A 16,906-nucleotide genomic window follows, 5' to 3' on the forward strand; every position below is an offset into this window, starting at 1 on the left:
AGACGAGTGAGAGAGAACAATAATTTATATAATTCGCATCTTGTTTATATGATTCACATGTACATTTGTATAATTCAAATGTGTAGTATGATTGAGTAATATGAAGTCTGAAATTATATAAATATAATAAAACTCGAAACAACCAATTGACACGAACATAAACATATGGACTTTAAATAATTACGTAAAATATGTTGTACAAATTAAATTATATAAATCATATTTTACAAAATCCAAAAACTACACGTTTATACTAACTTTAAAAGTTATACACAAAAAGATTGAATGTATATGATGACAAAAATGAAAATCCAAAGGAGACCATCGTCATATACAAATACAAACAATCGTATACAAATACAAATCAAACAAAGAATTGTTAGCCGTGAATTATACAAATATAGCGAATGATACATATACAAACATGACTAATTATACAAACTCGAAGTCAGCTCACGTAATTAGCATATAGTGCTAGTTGCGAGTGGTAAATATAACAAAACTATAGTCATGGTAAGTAATAAGTAGTAGTATAAGTTTGCTTAATCACGAAAAGAACGAATCATGGAATTGAGTTAGAACTCTGACGATATTAATTTATATTTACTTTGATTCAAAAAAAATTTATAAAATTATCCTGATGTGATTTAAACCGATATTACCTGTAACACAATCAAGGTTGCACCTCCATTCTCTCGTAATGATTCTTAGGCAACCAAATTAAAAAAATTGATCAAACGTAATCTACTCGCCTTTAGCTTACACTTTACTAATTTTATTATTTATATATCAAATTGAAATTGTAAAGAACACAGTTGACATCTTTCAAATTATTATTTTTAAATTACTAATGAGTAATTATTAATAACGAAAATCAGAAAAGGACGCAAGTAATAAACAAAGAGGGAAACATCAAAGTCAATGATAATTTATCCAAGTCAACTTTCCAAAATGCAAACAAATTGCCTCCACAACACACATTTTTCTTCTTCTTCTGAGCATAATTCTCTTCTTCTCCAAGAAATCAATCGAAAAAAAAAAAAGGAAAACAATATGGTTGATGTAGGGGTTGAATTTCTGTTAGAGAACTTGAAGCAATTGGTACTGGACAATGTGGAGTTAATCGGAGGAGCTAAAGATGAAATCGAGAATCTGCGTGATGATTTGAGTGAATTCAATGCCTTTCTCAAGCAAGCTGCAATGGTCCGCAGCGAAAACCCAGTTCTCAAAGAACTAGTGAGGAGTATCAGAAAAGTGGTGAATCGTGCTGAAGATGCTGTTGATAAATTTGTAATTGAAGCTAAAGTTCATAAAGACAAAGGGTTTAAAGGGGTTTTCGATAAACCTGGACATTATAGAAGAGTGAGGGATGCAGCTGTGGAGATTAAAGGTATCAGAGATAAAATGAGAGAAATTCGGCAAAATAAGGCACATGGCCTTCAGGCTCTACTTCAAGATCATGATGATTCAATCAGCAGAGGTGGAGAAGAGAGACAGGTATTGCTTCAAGTCGTTAATTTCGACAAAATTAGCTCATGAAAATATTAGGATCTGGTCAACACACCTATATTTGTGTGGGTTTATATATTAATTTGATCCACCTAATTCAGATCGTGTAAAAGTTTGAAACCAAATTAACCATGAGACAGGAAGATAAAAGTGAACGATATATTTATATGAGAACGAATTTTAGCCAACATATCCACAAAATGAGTATTTTATTTGGATTTGAATGAAACATTTGAATTATTAAGATATTGTTTCTGCATTTAAACACATGCATAATTTATTCATTTGTAGAGATAAAGAAATTTATAATTCAAATGAAATAAAATTATTATTTAATTAAAAAAAAAGAGCCATTCATGTTTGCTAGTGATAATGAAGATAGATTTAAAGTGATGATGGTGGTAATGATTGGTATTAGTGAGTATTAATAGTCTAATGGTAATGATGATAGTTATAACGGTGGAGGTGGTTAGTGTTTAGTAACTGGGGTGATGGTGGCGATTGATAGTGGTAATGGTGGTTAGTGTTTAGTAACTGGGGTGATGGTGGCGATTGGTAGTGGTAATGGTGGTTGGTTGATGTTAATATTTGGCGGTGGCTAAAAAATGTGTGACGCTCCACAATATGTTAGTGGTGCTAGTTGTGATGCATGATGGGAGAATGATAGTAGAGATTGATCGCAATGATGATAGTGGCGGTGGATGCATGCGGTGATGACATTTGATATATTTATAATATTTAAGATGGTAAGTGTACTAGCGAATGAAAGTTGTAATTGGCATCAGTGATGGTGTTTGACGATGGTAATGATGATGATGATTGTGATGACAAAATTGGTTATTGGTGGTAGCTAGTGATCATATAGTGATTGTGAAAATTATGCATACACTTAATACTATTAAGACACTGTTCAAGATCCAAATGACTAAGAGCTATTCAAATCAAATACTAATGCTGAAATCTTAATACGAACAAATACACTTAACAGATCGTAGTTCTGAATCATTCCGATTCCTACCTAATGCAAACAAATGAGGTTATATGGCTTTAAACGATTGGACATTATTATAATAGTTATGCCTTTAGTGTTTGTAATCCAACTTTGCTGCTATAGTTGACCTATCCTTTTCTGCTGCAGGCACAAATGCATAATATAATACTACTATATTTTTTGGTTGTATGTTCTTTTTCTTGCCAATATTACTTAACTTTCATATGTTTAATCTTTATCTTTGCTATTTTAAAAGCCTCCTGTGGTTGAGGAAGATGATGTGGTGGGCTTTGACGATGAGGCGCAGACGGTAATCGACCGTCTTCTTGAAGGATCAGGTGATTTAGAGGTTATTCCAGTAGTTGGAATGCCTGGTCTTGGCAAAACTACACTAGCCACTAAGATCTTCAAGCATCCGAAGATTGAGTACGAGTTCTTTACTAGACTTTGGCTTTACGTTTCCCAATCATACAAGACAAGAGAATTATATCTTAACATCATCAGTAAATTCACCGGAAACACCAAACATTGCCGTGATATGTCTGAAAAGGATTTAGCTCTTAAGGTACAAGAGATTTTGGAAGAAGGAGGAAAATACTTGATTGTCTTGGATGATGTCTGGTCGACAGATGCTTGGGATCGTATCAAGATTGCTTTCCCGAAAAATGACAAGGGCAATAGAGTATTGTTGACTACTCGAGACCACCGTGTTGCAAGATATTGCAATAGGAGTCCACATGATTTAAAATTTCTGACTGATGAAGAGAGTTGGATTTTACTGGAGAAAAGAGCTTTTCACAAAGCTAAATGTCTCCCCGAATTGGAAACAAACGGAAAAAGCATAGCCAGGAAGTGTAAAGGACTACCCCTTGCTATTGTGGTGATTGCAGGAGCTCTAATTGGGAAAAGCAAAACAATAAAGGAATGGGAGCAAGTGGATCAGAGTGTGGGCGAACATTTCATAAATAGAGATCAGCCAAATAGTTGTGATAAATTGGTACGGATGAGTTATGATGTTTTGCCTTATGACTGGAAAGCTTGCTTTTTATACTTCGGTACATTCCCCAGAGGCTATTTAATCCCTGCCAGGAAATTGATCCGCTTATGGATCGCGGAAGGGTTTATCCAGTACAGAGGGGACTTATCCCCTGAGTGTAAAGCAGAGGAGTACTTGAATGAACTCGTAAATAGAAACTTAGTGATGGTAATGCAAAGGACGGTTGATGGACAAATCAAAACTTGTCGTGTTCATGACATGTTGTATGAGTTTTGCTGGCAAGAGGCTACGACAGAGGAAAATCTTTTCCATGAAGTAAAATTCGGTGGTGAGCAATCTGTTCGTGAAGTATCCACTCATCGTCGCTTGTGCATTCATTCCTCTGTTGTGGAGTTCATTTCTAAGAAGCCCTCTGGTGAGCATGTTAGGTCATTCCTATGTTTTTCTCCAGAAAAAATTGACACTCCCCCAACTGTCAGTGCAAACATATCAAAAGCCTTTCCATTGCTAAGGGTGTTTGATACTGAATCCATCAAAATCAATCGCTTTTGCAAGGAGTTCTTTCAATTGTATCATCTGAGGTATATTGCTTTCTCATTTGACTCGATTAAAGTCATTCCGAAACATGTTGGGGAACTTTGGAACGTACAAACCCTCATTGTCAACACACAACAGATCAACCTTGATATTCAAGCAGACATATTGAACATGCCCCGGCTGAGGCATCTGCTCACCAACACGTCTGCTAAATTGCCTGCGCTTGCTAACCCCAAAACAAGTAAGACTACCTTGGTAAATCAAAGCCTGCAAACCCTCTCCACAATTGCACCAGAAAGCTGCACTGAGTATGTTCTCTCGAGGGCTCCAAACTTGAAAAAACTGGGCATTCGTGGAAAAATAGCTAAGCTAATGGAACCAAGTCAGTCTGTATTGTTGAACAATGTTAAGAGGCTGCAATTTCTTGAGAACTTGAAGCTGATAAATGTTGGTCAGATTGATCAGACACAATTACGCCTTCCTCCAGCATCTATATTTCCAACAAAGTTGAGGAAGCTGACTTTATTAGATACCTGGTTGGAGTGGGATGATATGTCTGTATTGAAACAGCTGGAGAACCTTCAAGTCTTGAAGCTGAAGGACAATGCATTTAAGGGAGAGAACTGGGAACTAAATGATGGAGGTTTTCCTTTCCTACAAGTGTTATGCATTGAAAGGGCAAACTTAGTTTCTTGGAATGCTTCAGGTGATCACTTCCCGAGACTTAAACATCTTCACATATCATGTGATAAACTTGAGAAGATCCCCATTGGCCTGGCTGATATATGCAGCCTCCAAGTGATGGATTTGCGAAATTCCACTAAATCAGCAGCAAAATCTGCCAGAGAGATACAAGCCAAAAAAAACAAGCTGCAACCTGCTAAATCCCAGAAGTTCGAGCTTTCTGTATTCCCTCCTGATTCTGATGTACAGACAGCTTCTTAGAAAGGTTAGTTAAATCTTCCCATAACATCAAACTCTTTGATTTGTGCTTTGTATTCCAAAATAAATGTTTAATTATCTGCTATCTCCCCTTTCCCAAGGAGCCTATGACTTGCTAAAAATACAAGCCAGTAGCATGAGATAGGAGTATCCAGTAACAATTTACACATCATTTGGAATAGTAATCGTAATATCAAATCGTGGTGATAAGCTCATGCATGTTTTCTACATTTGCTATGACAGATGCTTATGAAATTACCTATGGATTTTCCGTTGCATTTTGTAATTATCACACTTTATGGCTTTTGATAAAACTTCAGTTGGTAGTAGCATGTTCCTCCATTTTTCTTGGTTCATATTTTTTTTCCATTGTGACCTATTCGTCACAACTTACACCATGCTATTGGTACAGGTCTAAAATAACCACATGCTGCAGGTTCAACCAGCCTGGTTGGCGCGCATGGTTTTTGCTTCATTTGGATCACTGCTTTCACAGTGAAACCTATTGCATTTCATAAGTGGAACGACTGATCCACGGTTTTGCAACTCTTTGGTTTCTTACTGTATTTGATGTGAGTTCATGTTTTATTGATTGTGGATGCAATGTGTCATCATAGCCAAGGAATAAGAACCAAATGTAACGTTCAAGAAATATCAGACATTGTTTCTTATAAGTTATACCACTCTGAATTTTCTCCTTTTAGATACAACAGCAGAACAAGTCACTTGTTCTGATTCATACACAATTTGATCATGTGTTATTATTTAAACAGCACTTCTGGTTTTTTATTTCCTACTATCATATTTGATTGTGCAGTTGTATTTCCTCAATGGTAATTGCAATGCTTTTTCAAATTATCATTTGTGGGGATAAGGTTTGCGCGTACACCACTCTCCTTATATCTCACTTGTGGGGATTACACTAGGTGTATGTTCTTGTTGTATCGTGTAATCATCTCAACTGCTTACATCTAAGTAGAATACCAAAAAAAAATTTAAAAAAATGACTAGTTACATTATTTACAAGAAATAATCAACTCTAGAAAATACTTCAAAACATGCAGTTTCATCATTCATCAAATTGCTTCTTTCAGCATAGTCTATGTTTATTACAAAATTCAAGTTCATTCATCTGAACAAGCTAATTCAAATTCCAAAAATAGGACTAATGTTTCCCCCCAAAAAAAAATTGCTTTAGACTTTTGAGTTATGTATAAACGCTTCATTTCTGGATTTCGGTATAAAGCCTTTCTTACATTTTATGTATTCATTTAAAACGTTGGATAACATATCTTGAGGATGATAGTCGATAAGAAAATCCAGCATTTAAAGGTGTGGCATAGTGATCGATGAAGTGGATTACGTAAGCCAAAAACGTTCTAGTGATTCCACATTCTTTGACAAAACGGCTTAACATGCAAGGTTACAAGAAAGGGCGTGGATATGTATTTATCTTGAAGAATATATCTAGATGAAAATAAAAATTGAACACAATCTTGAATTATGAATTGCAAGGTTACATGAATTCTGTGTAAAATGAAAGTTAAAATGATGGAAACATCTAAAGATAGTTTTCCAATAGACTGCTGATTTCTCTTCCAAGAAGGGAAGGATGCAAGAAATTGTCCCTCCTACACACCTGAGCAGGTTTTTTCTAAGAACACTCGAAGTGTTTGTTTACACAAAGAAAGGCTAACATATAAACAAATGATCAATTTTCACAGTTTCCACTAAACAAGGGAAGACATCCTTCTTTAGCATACTAGAATCACTATATACCCTCAAGATAGAGTGGTAGCAACTAAGCACTGGTCCGTCGAAATGATTCAATTTTCTGAAGCCTAATCTGTTCTCTGAACTTGGCAATGAATTCACCAGCTTTTCTATCAACCTCACTTCCCAGATCCACATCATCAGCAAGGTCAAAGTCAGCTTCTTCATCTGAACTCATGTGAGAATTGGTTAGCACAGTCTCTGAGTTCCCCTTGGCCTCCATAATGTCTGTATTCGTAAAATGTTGCTTTGCTTCAGGCTCACTTTCAAAGAATGCTGAGCTTGGAATTGGCCCACTGTTGTCAATAATGCCTTCTCTAGAATTGACTGGTGGTTTTGAATCCCCTTTTCGATTAATGCATTTAAAGGATGATGTTGTGTCAAATTGATTACAACGTATCTCGTTTACATCTCCACCTTCTTTTGGACAATCAACCTTTCTTTTTGATCTATCAATGTAACTTCTTCGGGATCTAAATGTTCTGACTGATTTTCCCCTTGATGAATTATTCACAGGTGACTGCTGTTTCATGTCCGAGACTAAGGAGTTGACACTTTGTTTTCGTGTGTACGAAGAATCCTGTTTAAGATCCTTATTGACATGCTCCAATTTATCTTTTGAACTTTCTTGCATGGTTATTTCTGAAGAAGAACCAATGCTAAATGCTCGAGACTTTGAGATATGATGTGTTGCTTCACCATTCACAGGTGCAACATCCTTCAATTTTTCTTTAGATGTCCGAAGTGTATCGAACTCTGAGGAAGAACCAACACTAGATCGTTGAGCCTTTGAAGCAACAAATGCAGCTGCATCATCTATTGATCTCGCTGTTGGTTGACTCACTTGGATGGGTGGAGGCTTGACATTCTTGAGTCTCTCATGGTCTTGCTTTCTGGAGTTTGGCATCTCTGGAGAGGAAGAGGATATTGGTGAGATTGTTCTGGGAGAAGAAGAATTGGGAATAATTTGAGCGCGTACACGAGTCCAGAATGACCATGGCTCTTGATGCTCGGACTCAGTTTCTCCAGCAGAGTGGGACTTAGAATGTGGATGACCTTGAACATGACATGTTTCTGTGCTGGAAGGATACATTTTCATCTTTTTTTCATCCTCTTCATAGTCATCTCTCAGCAGCACATTCATTTCTGAACATGACTCATTGCTAGATTGTTTGACATTTGAAGTTAAAACTGCTGATTCTCCAACGGATGCTCCTGTCTGTTGTGAAGTTGAGATGGGCATACTCTCAAATGCATAATGTGGCTCAGTGTGTGGCAATTTTCCACTTTCATTTTCTGAAGAATAAGAGGATGAAGGTGAGGTAATACTTGGTGAACAAGAAGTAGGACTAGTCCGAGAGGATACCGGTTTATTGAATGACCTAGACTTGAGATACCCAAACTCCAATTGTCCAACCGAGTGAGGTCTAGAATGTGAATGCGGTCTAACTGTATTCACTTCTTCTAGCTCCCTCCTCTGAGACCTCGAGCGCCATGAAACTTGGCGAGGTCCAGAAGCTTCCTCAAACTTGCTCCTCAAATTGACTGAAGCCATACCTCTTATGTTCTCCTCACTAACTTCATAACCATTACAACCAGACGAACTCCCTGAATTCACAGTATCTTCAACAATAGATTCAGAGTTTTCAGCATTAACTCTGTATCTCAGGCTCCTAATGGGCAAGCCTAAAGGTTTATGGTCAATGTGGGATACCTTTTCAACCCCATAGTTCCCATTGGCAACAACCACCATGGATTCACCTAGAAAGTACTGTGAATTCCAAACTTGAGCTACTTCCCTCTCATTAAACACCTCTGTATTTTCGACCCCACCTATCTCCGTAAAGGTTCTACTTTTCTCAACTTCATCAAGATTAGACCTTTCTTGACCCCCGTACTCATAATGCAAAAACTGAGAATCCCAATTTGGGATCACTCTTTTGTCATCAGACCCACATAAAATTTCAGCCCCATTTTCACCTGAAAAAGATCTGCTTCTTTGACCCTCAACAAGCTCAAACCTTTCCTGTTCCCTACCTTCATGATTCAAGAATTGAGAATCCCAATTTGGGATCATTCTTTTCTCATCAGACCCACAATAATTCTCAAGCCCATCATCAAAGATTGAAACTACATTAGACATCCCAGAAGCATATGCATCTGAACCATCAAATCTTGAATGTGTTTCAGCATAATTCTTGCAACTACTTCTTTTACAAAACAAACCATAACACACAACAATGCCAATGAACAAAAGATGAAACAGCTCCCAGAACTGAGTTACTATACTTTGAGTTATAAAGTCAGGAGCTTGGGAAGGAAATAGCGGAACAACAACAAGAACAATCATGACTAGTACAGATTTCAAGAAAATGTCAGAGCGAGACTTACTCAAACGCTGCTGCTGCTTCACTGTTGAAGCTCTTTGAGGAACAACAAAATGGGGTTGCTGGGAATAGTCTGTAGATGCAGTTGCTGCCATTGGAGGTTAGGTGAAGCAGAAGAAAGGAAGACTTAACAACAAAGGGAAAGACAAAAAGGGCATGAGTGTGTGGAAGAGAGAGTATATATTTTCACTCTACTGTGTGAAAGAGAGAGAAGAAACAGACAGCACACCAGTACTCAAAAGGTGTCATTATTTTATGGTTTTCTATCTCTCCATTATCAAGCAAAGGTCCATTTTGTAGCGGTGATTGCGATCGACAGTGTAACCAAAAAAAGAAAAAGAAAATATTGATCAAACCGTCAACACAAGTTTATGGTATATAAGGAATAAGTTTATATATTAATCGAATTTTGAGAGTATGTTTTTTATTGTAAGTTTGGTTTATTTCTATTTTTTTTATTCGAGAAAAGGGTTATATTATTAAACAAATAATGATATGAATGAATTTTTTCTCAAACGAGTGACATAAATGAGTCAATATTTTAATGAAGGATATAAATGAATTCTTTTCGTAAGTTTGATGACATATTTAAATTTTTTTTAGGGGTCGTTTGATTGAAATAAGTTATTCCAAAATAAGTTATCTTGGGATTAGCTATCTTGTGATAACTTATTCCACCATGCATATAGAATATCTATCTCATTACTATGATATAAATGATGGAATAAGTTATCTCATCCATGATAATCAACGAGATAAAAAAAATTGATCTCATCACTATTATCCAAATAACTTCTTAGTATTAATATAAATATCAAGTTTAAAATTTAATTATCAAAACTTGAAATCATATTAGCGTAAAATTTAAAATTCATAAAATTAACATTTTAATCATTTACAGGGTAGTCCCTCCTGCATTTCTTATCACTTTGTTTTATGTTTGAAAATGCCACATAAAATCTTGTTACCTTCTTCCTAAAGAAAATAACTTACTACAAAAAAAAAGTAAATTATTCCAATGACACAGATTGATATAAAGGTGCAAGCAATTAAATGAGCATTTTGATAACATATAGAAATTCAAATAGGTAATGTTAGCTGGATAAGTTACAAACTTCACTTAATTTTATTTTTTATATCAACATAGCAAAATGTCTTATTTAAAGAAAAATATACATATTATTAGATGCTTTATGAAATAAACGTATATAATCCTCCATAGTATAATCTAACCCTACTTTATTTACTTAAACATTTTCCACCTCACATTTAAACTTATATTTGTCATGTAGATAAAGCTAAAAGAACATCAAAAGTTATTTGATTCATTTGGATATAAAATTTAGAAAAATCAATAGAGGGGGTTGTATTTGTAAGTTTAAGAAACTAAGAGGAATGTAACTGCAATTTACTCATTTTATATACCAAGTATCAAAATGTTGTAAAAAAACAAACAAACAAAAAAGAATCAAGATTCTCACTCCTGTTGGTAAAATCATCGAGGACCAAAATTTGAAGCATCCAAAAAACACTCTCAATAAAAATCCCCTAAAGCTGATTGCTTGTGCAATTGAGGAGGCTCAAGGTTTTGGAGCTGTCTACAAATGGCTGAGATTGTCGAAGCAGATAATTACGAAGGCATAATCACAAGAATCGAGCACAAGTCCCGCAAGATCGAAAGTTTACTCAAACAGTACACAAATTTTCTACCCTTTATAAAGTTTCAATTTTTCCTTTTTCATATCTGCATAAAAACAGAACCCCACTTCTGTAATTGTTTAATAATGAATACCCATTTGTGATTTTGGTTATTTGTTAGGTATAAACCAGTGGAAGCTCTGAAAACAGCTCTAGAAGGATCACCTCCTAAGACCAAGGATGAAAGATGCAAGGTTCAATCTTTTTGCTCATGGCTTTTGTAAAAGTATGTTTTTTTTAATTAGAATATGAGTCTACTCACAGCTTGTGAGTTGACAGTTTTCTTTTTTTTTTGTGTGTGTTTGTTTTTGCAGTCTGCTAATTGGATAGTGGTGCATAGGGCTATAATGGCTATCAAGGATGTGGATAGCTTGTTCTCTGCATTGGATCCTGAGTATTATGATATTCTCATGAAGTAAGTTCATTTTTTCCCCTAATTATTATATGTATTGAGGCCTAGATGTGAATCCTGTCCATAGAAATTTGTTATGGTGGTATGATTCGAGTACTATATCTCCGATGCTTCATTATTGCCTACTGGAATATAGAATGTAAATGGCAAGATCATGTGAATTGTGTGAAATCAGTGATTTTATTTACTTGAGGGCTTTGATGCATTTTTGACTGATTGAGATTTGGACAAAGGGACTCCACTTAATTATCTATACTTGTTTAGCAATCCTCAAAATATTATTGTTCAGGCTCTGGTGCTGCTGTTATGCATACATTAATGGGAATGTGATGCAAGGCTTGTAATCCCATCTTCACAAAGATATTTAGAACTTTAACATTTCAGTTGAGTTACAAAAATTGATGCAAGGAAGTGGAATTTAAAGAAATCTAAATCTGGCAGAGAAGTATCCGACAATGATCTTTTGAAATTGAACCATCTGATGGAAATCAGAGAAGGTTTTATTGAAGTTCCAGAGCTTGTCTTTTCAGGAAATAGCTGACAAACTCTTTGAGCTGATGGTGTTGCAATGCATTACTTCGTGCAGTTAAGTATATATATAATTAATTTTAAGATCAAGAAGAAAGTGCTGCTCTATGATTAAATAGACAAATAATGTACTAGGCCAGTTTGCGTATAACAACCAGTTTAGAGTGATAAACATGTTCAAGTAGAAATAAGCCAGGACAGAATATCCTAGTGATAAAATCCTTATACCTCCAGTTTTGATGTCGGGGACTCGGGGTTTGAGTCACCAATGGAAGAAAAATGGAAAAAGCCACACTGTTGGAATCCTAGGTTCAGGAACCTTGGGGATGGGGTTTACCATACTCAGACAAGAAAAACAGTTAAGTAGAATAATCGATTGAACAATCTTTTAAAGCTCTTACATTGAGTATCATGGCCTGAAAATCATATATTTTGAGATTGCACATTCTTATATATATATATTATGTTTATTTACTTTAGGTTAAAATGGATTTGAGATGGGTCATGAAATCTGTTGACAATGAAATACTTCGTTAAGATTTTTGAAGAACTTTAATCGGACATTTTGGTAAATGCCAACAATATGCTTTTTCAAATTTAATTGACAACATGCAAACATTTTTTGACCACAGCTCAGGTTTTTTAATGTGCAACAACTAGCTAAACTTGGTATTGTTTTACATCTCAATGATACAGCTTTGAAGAAATGTTTTTTTAAATGAATGCACCATGTTGGTAGGTGAGAATGTCTTTTCATTGATTTTATACTATAAGCAACCAGGACTGGTGTAATACTTGCTAGTTGCTTGATCGGGTATAAATCTCAGTCCTGAAATCTGAGGTGAGACTACATACTTGAACACTAAAATAAAGTTTATGGAATATTGACAAGAAGGGTCTGAAAGTTCATTTGGAATAACTTGGGTTGGTATGTATATCTGGCGCTAAGATGAAGATATTTCAACTTAAGAACCAAGGGACTTCTCTTACTTTTATCTATATGTTGTTTCTTTACAAAATTTTACCTTCAACTTATGATAAAGGGCTTAATTCAGGGGTTGGAAGGGGTGAAGTTCCTAATTTCTGGAAACATCTGTAGATAAGAACTTGGTAAAAAAAAAAAAGCAAAGTTGGCCCTACATTTAAATGTGTAGCATATTTACAACTCTCATATATTAGCTTAAAATATTGGCCGAGGAGATTGAGAATAGAGAGATATAGAGCTTTAACTTGCTACTGGGATGACTTGGAGAAATTTGGCATGATCAGTCAAGATAGGTCTGACCTATGTGGTGATCATGTTTGGGTACTTTTTATTGGTTTTGTACGGGCTTAAATAAGTTGAGTTAGTACGGAAGTCAGGTTTTGGTATTATAATCTTGAACTTGAGATGCTCAGGTTGGTATAGATTTTTCAGTAAGGCTAGACACCTTCCCTGTTGTAGCTTAGAATATTATGGGATAGCTCGCTGCTGCAAATCAAGGAAGAAACATTGAACGCACAGTCTCAGAGATTCAATCCGTTATGCCACTGTTCTAAATGGCGGCAATTATCGATATTGAGAAATGAGAGAGACTTAAATGGTAGGCAAGTAGACCATTTACATACTGCTCCGCACTTAGAAGTCAGTCCCCGCTGGTTCAAATTGTCTCTTAGGATAGATGTGACTGATAAGTCCTCGTTTTTCTTTCCATTTATCAGAAAGAAAAGGACCTTGTCTTTCCTTTTTGTTTTGTGAAACAATTGAACTATTTTCTTCTATCAAAATATTGTATAGCCTTCTTGCTTTGAGATACAAATTTCTCTTGATATGTACATTCTGCACTGTAGTAAGCATACTGTAGTAGGAGATGCATAAGCCCATTTGTCTCTGTACATATTCAGACATTATCCATTATTTTCCTGTCCAGTTGTATTTGGCTCCGTTTCACTTTCTTAAGGTTTTAACTTTTATCTAGACCAATTTACTTAATGTGTACAATAATTTGAAATAATACTTAACAAAATTTAGATAGCAAAGTAAAAATGCTAAAAGGTTGAATTTTTTTAGTCAGAAATCATTTTCATTAATATGTCAAGATGGTGCTAAAAAGTACACATGCCGTGTGGTAATGTAGGCTACTTTTGATTTCCTATCAAGATATCGAATTTACTTTACAAGAATATATTCTCTCTACTCCATATATATAAATGAGATGAAAGAAACTCTTTAGATTCCTTAAGTTTTTCTCATTGCTGCACTGTTAGTTCTTTTGTTCAGCGACAATTGCCAGATGAGCAATCACATAGTCCCTTTGATAAGCATGCTTAAGTTTAATTTCAGTTTCCACACCATATGTTGAACTAAATTGTTTCCAGTTACAATTTCCAACAATAATACCAATAAATCTTGTAAAATCTATCTTTTCCCTTCAATAATACCTTTTCTTAGTGCTATTCAGTTACCTCATTCAACTACTGTCCATTTCTAGATGTTCTGTATTTAGAAACTATCACCTCTTTTTTGCCTTTTTTATTGACAAAAAAAAAATTCACCTTTTTATGTACAGCATCACCTTATATGCAAATCTCCATATTCATTTTCATGTCAAGGCCAATACATCTAATCTCCTTACTCCTCCAGTGTAGGGGGCTATATTTTCTCCCCATCAAATGGTTGATTTCAAGGACTTTCTCTTCTCTCTTTAGACAAGTATGGGATCTTCAACCCGCTTAACATTTGTTCTAAATTTGCAATCCCCTATTGCAATATATTGACAATATGCAGTTAATTTTTTATTTTAAAAAAAAAAAAAAATTCTGCAAAGGATTGCTCATTGCTCATGGAACTACTCTTTGGACCATATTTAAATCCTTTTCCCGTATGTATATATTTTATTTTCTATGAGTTTAATATAGTATAAAGCTATGATGGAGTTGCATGCCAAATACAAAGACTTGAGTATTTATGCTCCCCATTGGTGTGACATTAGCATCAGAGGAACAAACAACAGACATGAGAGTCATGTCTTATAGTTGGACACAGTGTTTTGAAAATAAGGGAATATGACACAAGCTAGACAGGATATTATAGTTTTGAAGTATTGTATGATGCATGTTAATTCCTTCAAAAGTTATGCTTTCTTTTTGTGGAGGATCTGAGCAACAGAGATTAAAAAAAAATATTTAAGTTATTAAAAAAATACAAAAAGAAATATGAAATGAATCCACAAGTCTAGTAAAGCATCCTAATCGCACCAAATGCTGAGTTATCAACATATAGCAAAATACAAAGGTCTGCTTCTTGGCTATGTTAAAAAGAATGGCTTCATCTCTTGGCTAATTGGTACTTAGATGCATCTCCTCATAAACGTCTGTGGTTGACATAGGTTAATAGTATTTATTTAATTAAGGTGAGGGAAAAAGAAAAGAGATTTCTTACCTGTACCAATATGGTTGTATGCTGATTAGTATTGATTCTTTAGTTGCAGTAGAGGTTGTTACACCAATATTCTACTGTGAAACAGGATGCCAACTTTAAATAATTCACCGCTGATTTGGTTTCTTTAGGTTCTGGGTTTAATGTTTCATCCTAAATCTGCTTATATCTTCATTAGCGTAAAGAGGATGAAGGAATTATGTGATGCAAGGTGACATTTTCTCGTTGATGATCTCTTTTTGACAGCTTTCATTTGCTTATAGGACCATAGCAGCGACCCCAGCATAACTCATTTTCTTTTTCTGATGTTGGACCATCTAGACTCTGCTTCACACATGAACTCGTGTGATGTAAGCATATTTGAGACACAATGTGAAATTGCAATGTGATTTATCCAATAGATCTACCTGATTCACCAAGTAATGTAACATACAAGATTCACGGTTGAACTGTCTATCTGATGAGCAGGTACTTGTACAGAGGTTTGTCTACTGGAGACCGCCCAACATGTGACCAATGTCTAAGGATCCATGAAAAACTAACAGAAAAAGCTGGTTTGGGATGCATACTGCGTTGTCTTGCTGACACTGTGAATACTGTGTGACTAATACGCTGGGTACTGTAGCAATTTGTATATGTCTTATCTTTGCTTTCTGATTGAATATTGATGTTGAGATTGAGTTTAGCCTATTTTCAAAGGGCTGATTCCTCTCCTTTAGTCGTATGTATTCTTCGCGACATATAACATATGAACTGTACCAAGGCAATTTGAGATTTCTCCCATCCTTTAGTGCATTTTGTGACTCTTGATACCGATGTTGTTGGTTGCATCTGAGAGTAGCAGTAGCCTACCTATCGATGAGCAGTGGGAATTAACCAAGTACTTTCTTCGTATTTGCCTATCAATGAGAGCATGCAAATAAGATATAGTAATAAAGCTTGAATCTCAAATGATACAAGAAAAAAAAAAGTAATATCATCACATTTTCCTGAATCTTGATGGACAAATTTATACAGTACTTGATTGGCTGGATTACGTATAGGTTAGGTTGATCCGGACATCATAGTTATTAAAAAAGAAATTACAATTATCTGAACATACTTCTTTTGTTTGAATTTATTTGATCTACTTTTCATTTCAAGTCCGTTTTAAAGAGATTTCTTTTAGCAATTCTGTAATTTTACGTTGCATATGATATGTTAAGACTATATGATTGAAAAGTTTTCATGCTCAAACTTCATATCAAGTCAAAGTAACTTAATTGAAATGGAGGGATCAAACCAAATAGAAGGATATTAAAGGGTAGGTTAATGTATTTTGTAGCCTAGATGGAGAATACTAGCTAGTCAAATACTTTTAGGAGTATCTGAATACAAGTATAAGAAATATGTCAGAAATTATTTTTTATTGAGCGTTTGATTCGTTATACTAAAAACAAATATACTTTTCATAAATTTTAAAAACGACCTATTTGCTTACAAAAATATCCTTCACGATCTTGAAAAGTGACATATAAAAATAATTTAAAGAGATAATTACCTATTTTATCTCAGAATTAGTTATCTCAGAAAATACTATACCAGTCAAAGGGTGAAATAAGGTATCAGTTATCCAAACTTACTAATCAAACAACAAAAAAATTAAGTGACACTAACTATAATTTAATGGACTAATGGACCCCTTAGTTTTAGGTGTAAAAGTGGATAATAGTAG

General features: G+C 34.9%; 3 protein-coding genes across 3 annotated transcripts; 2 read left to right on the forward strand and 1 right to left on the reverse strand.

Annotated features, from left to right (window-relative positions):
- The first annotated feature begins 988 nt into the window (after window positions 1-988).
- Window positions 989-5,759, forward strand: LOC100037731 (NRC1). The gene is given in 3 exon segments (NM_001247273.3): window positions 989-1,497; window positions 2,757-4,983; window positions 5,389-5,759. Coding segments are annotated over 2 exon segments (2,667 nt in total). The 5' UTR covers window positions 989-1,053; the 3' UTR covers window positions 4,980-4,983; window positions 5,389-5,759.
- A 695-nt stretch (window positions 5,760-6,454) lies between these two features.
- On the reverse strand, window positions 6,455-10,509 carry LOC101250457 (uncharacterized). The gene has a single exon (XM_004231102.5). It carries the CDS (start codon window positions 9,229-9,231, stop codon window positions 6,778-6,780), a length of 2,454 nt encoding a protein of 817 aa, XP_004231150.1. The 5' UTR covers window positions 9,232-10,509; the 3' UTR covers window positions 6,455-6,777.
- A 52-nt stretch (window positions 10,510-10,561) lies between these two features.
- Window positions 10,562-16,002, forward strand: LOC101261066 (actin-related protein 2/3 complex subunit 5A). Its single transcript, XM_004229710.5, has 4 exons — window positions 10,562-10,829; window positions 10,956-11,028; window positions 11,149-11,249; window positions 15,661-16,002. Exons 1-4 carry the CDS (start codon window positions 10,741-10,743, stop codon window positions 15,794-15,796), a joined length of 399 nt encoding a protein of 132 aa, XP_004229758.1. The 5' UTR covers window positions 10,562-10,740; the 3' UTR covers window positions 15,797-16,002.
- Window positions 16,003-16,906: the final 904 nt, after the last annotated feature.

The sequence above is a fragment of the Solanum lycopersicum genome, chromosome 1 (assembly GCF_036512215.1).
Source record: "Solanum lycopersicum chromosome 1, SLM_r2.1".
NCBI classification, from domain to species: domain Eukaryota; kingdom Viridiplantae; phylum Streptophyta; class Magnoliopsida; order Solanales; family Solanaceae; genus Solanum; species Solanum lycopersicum.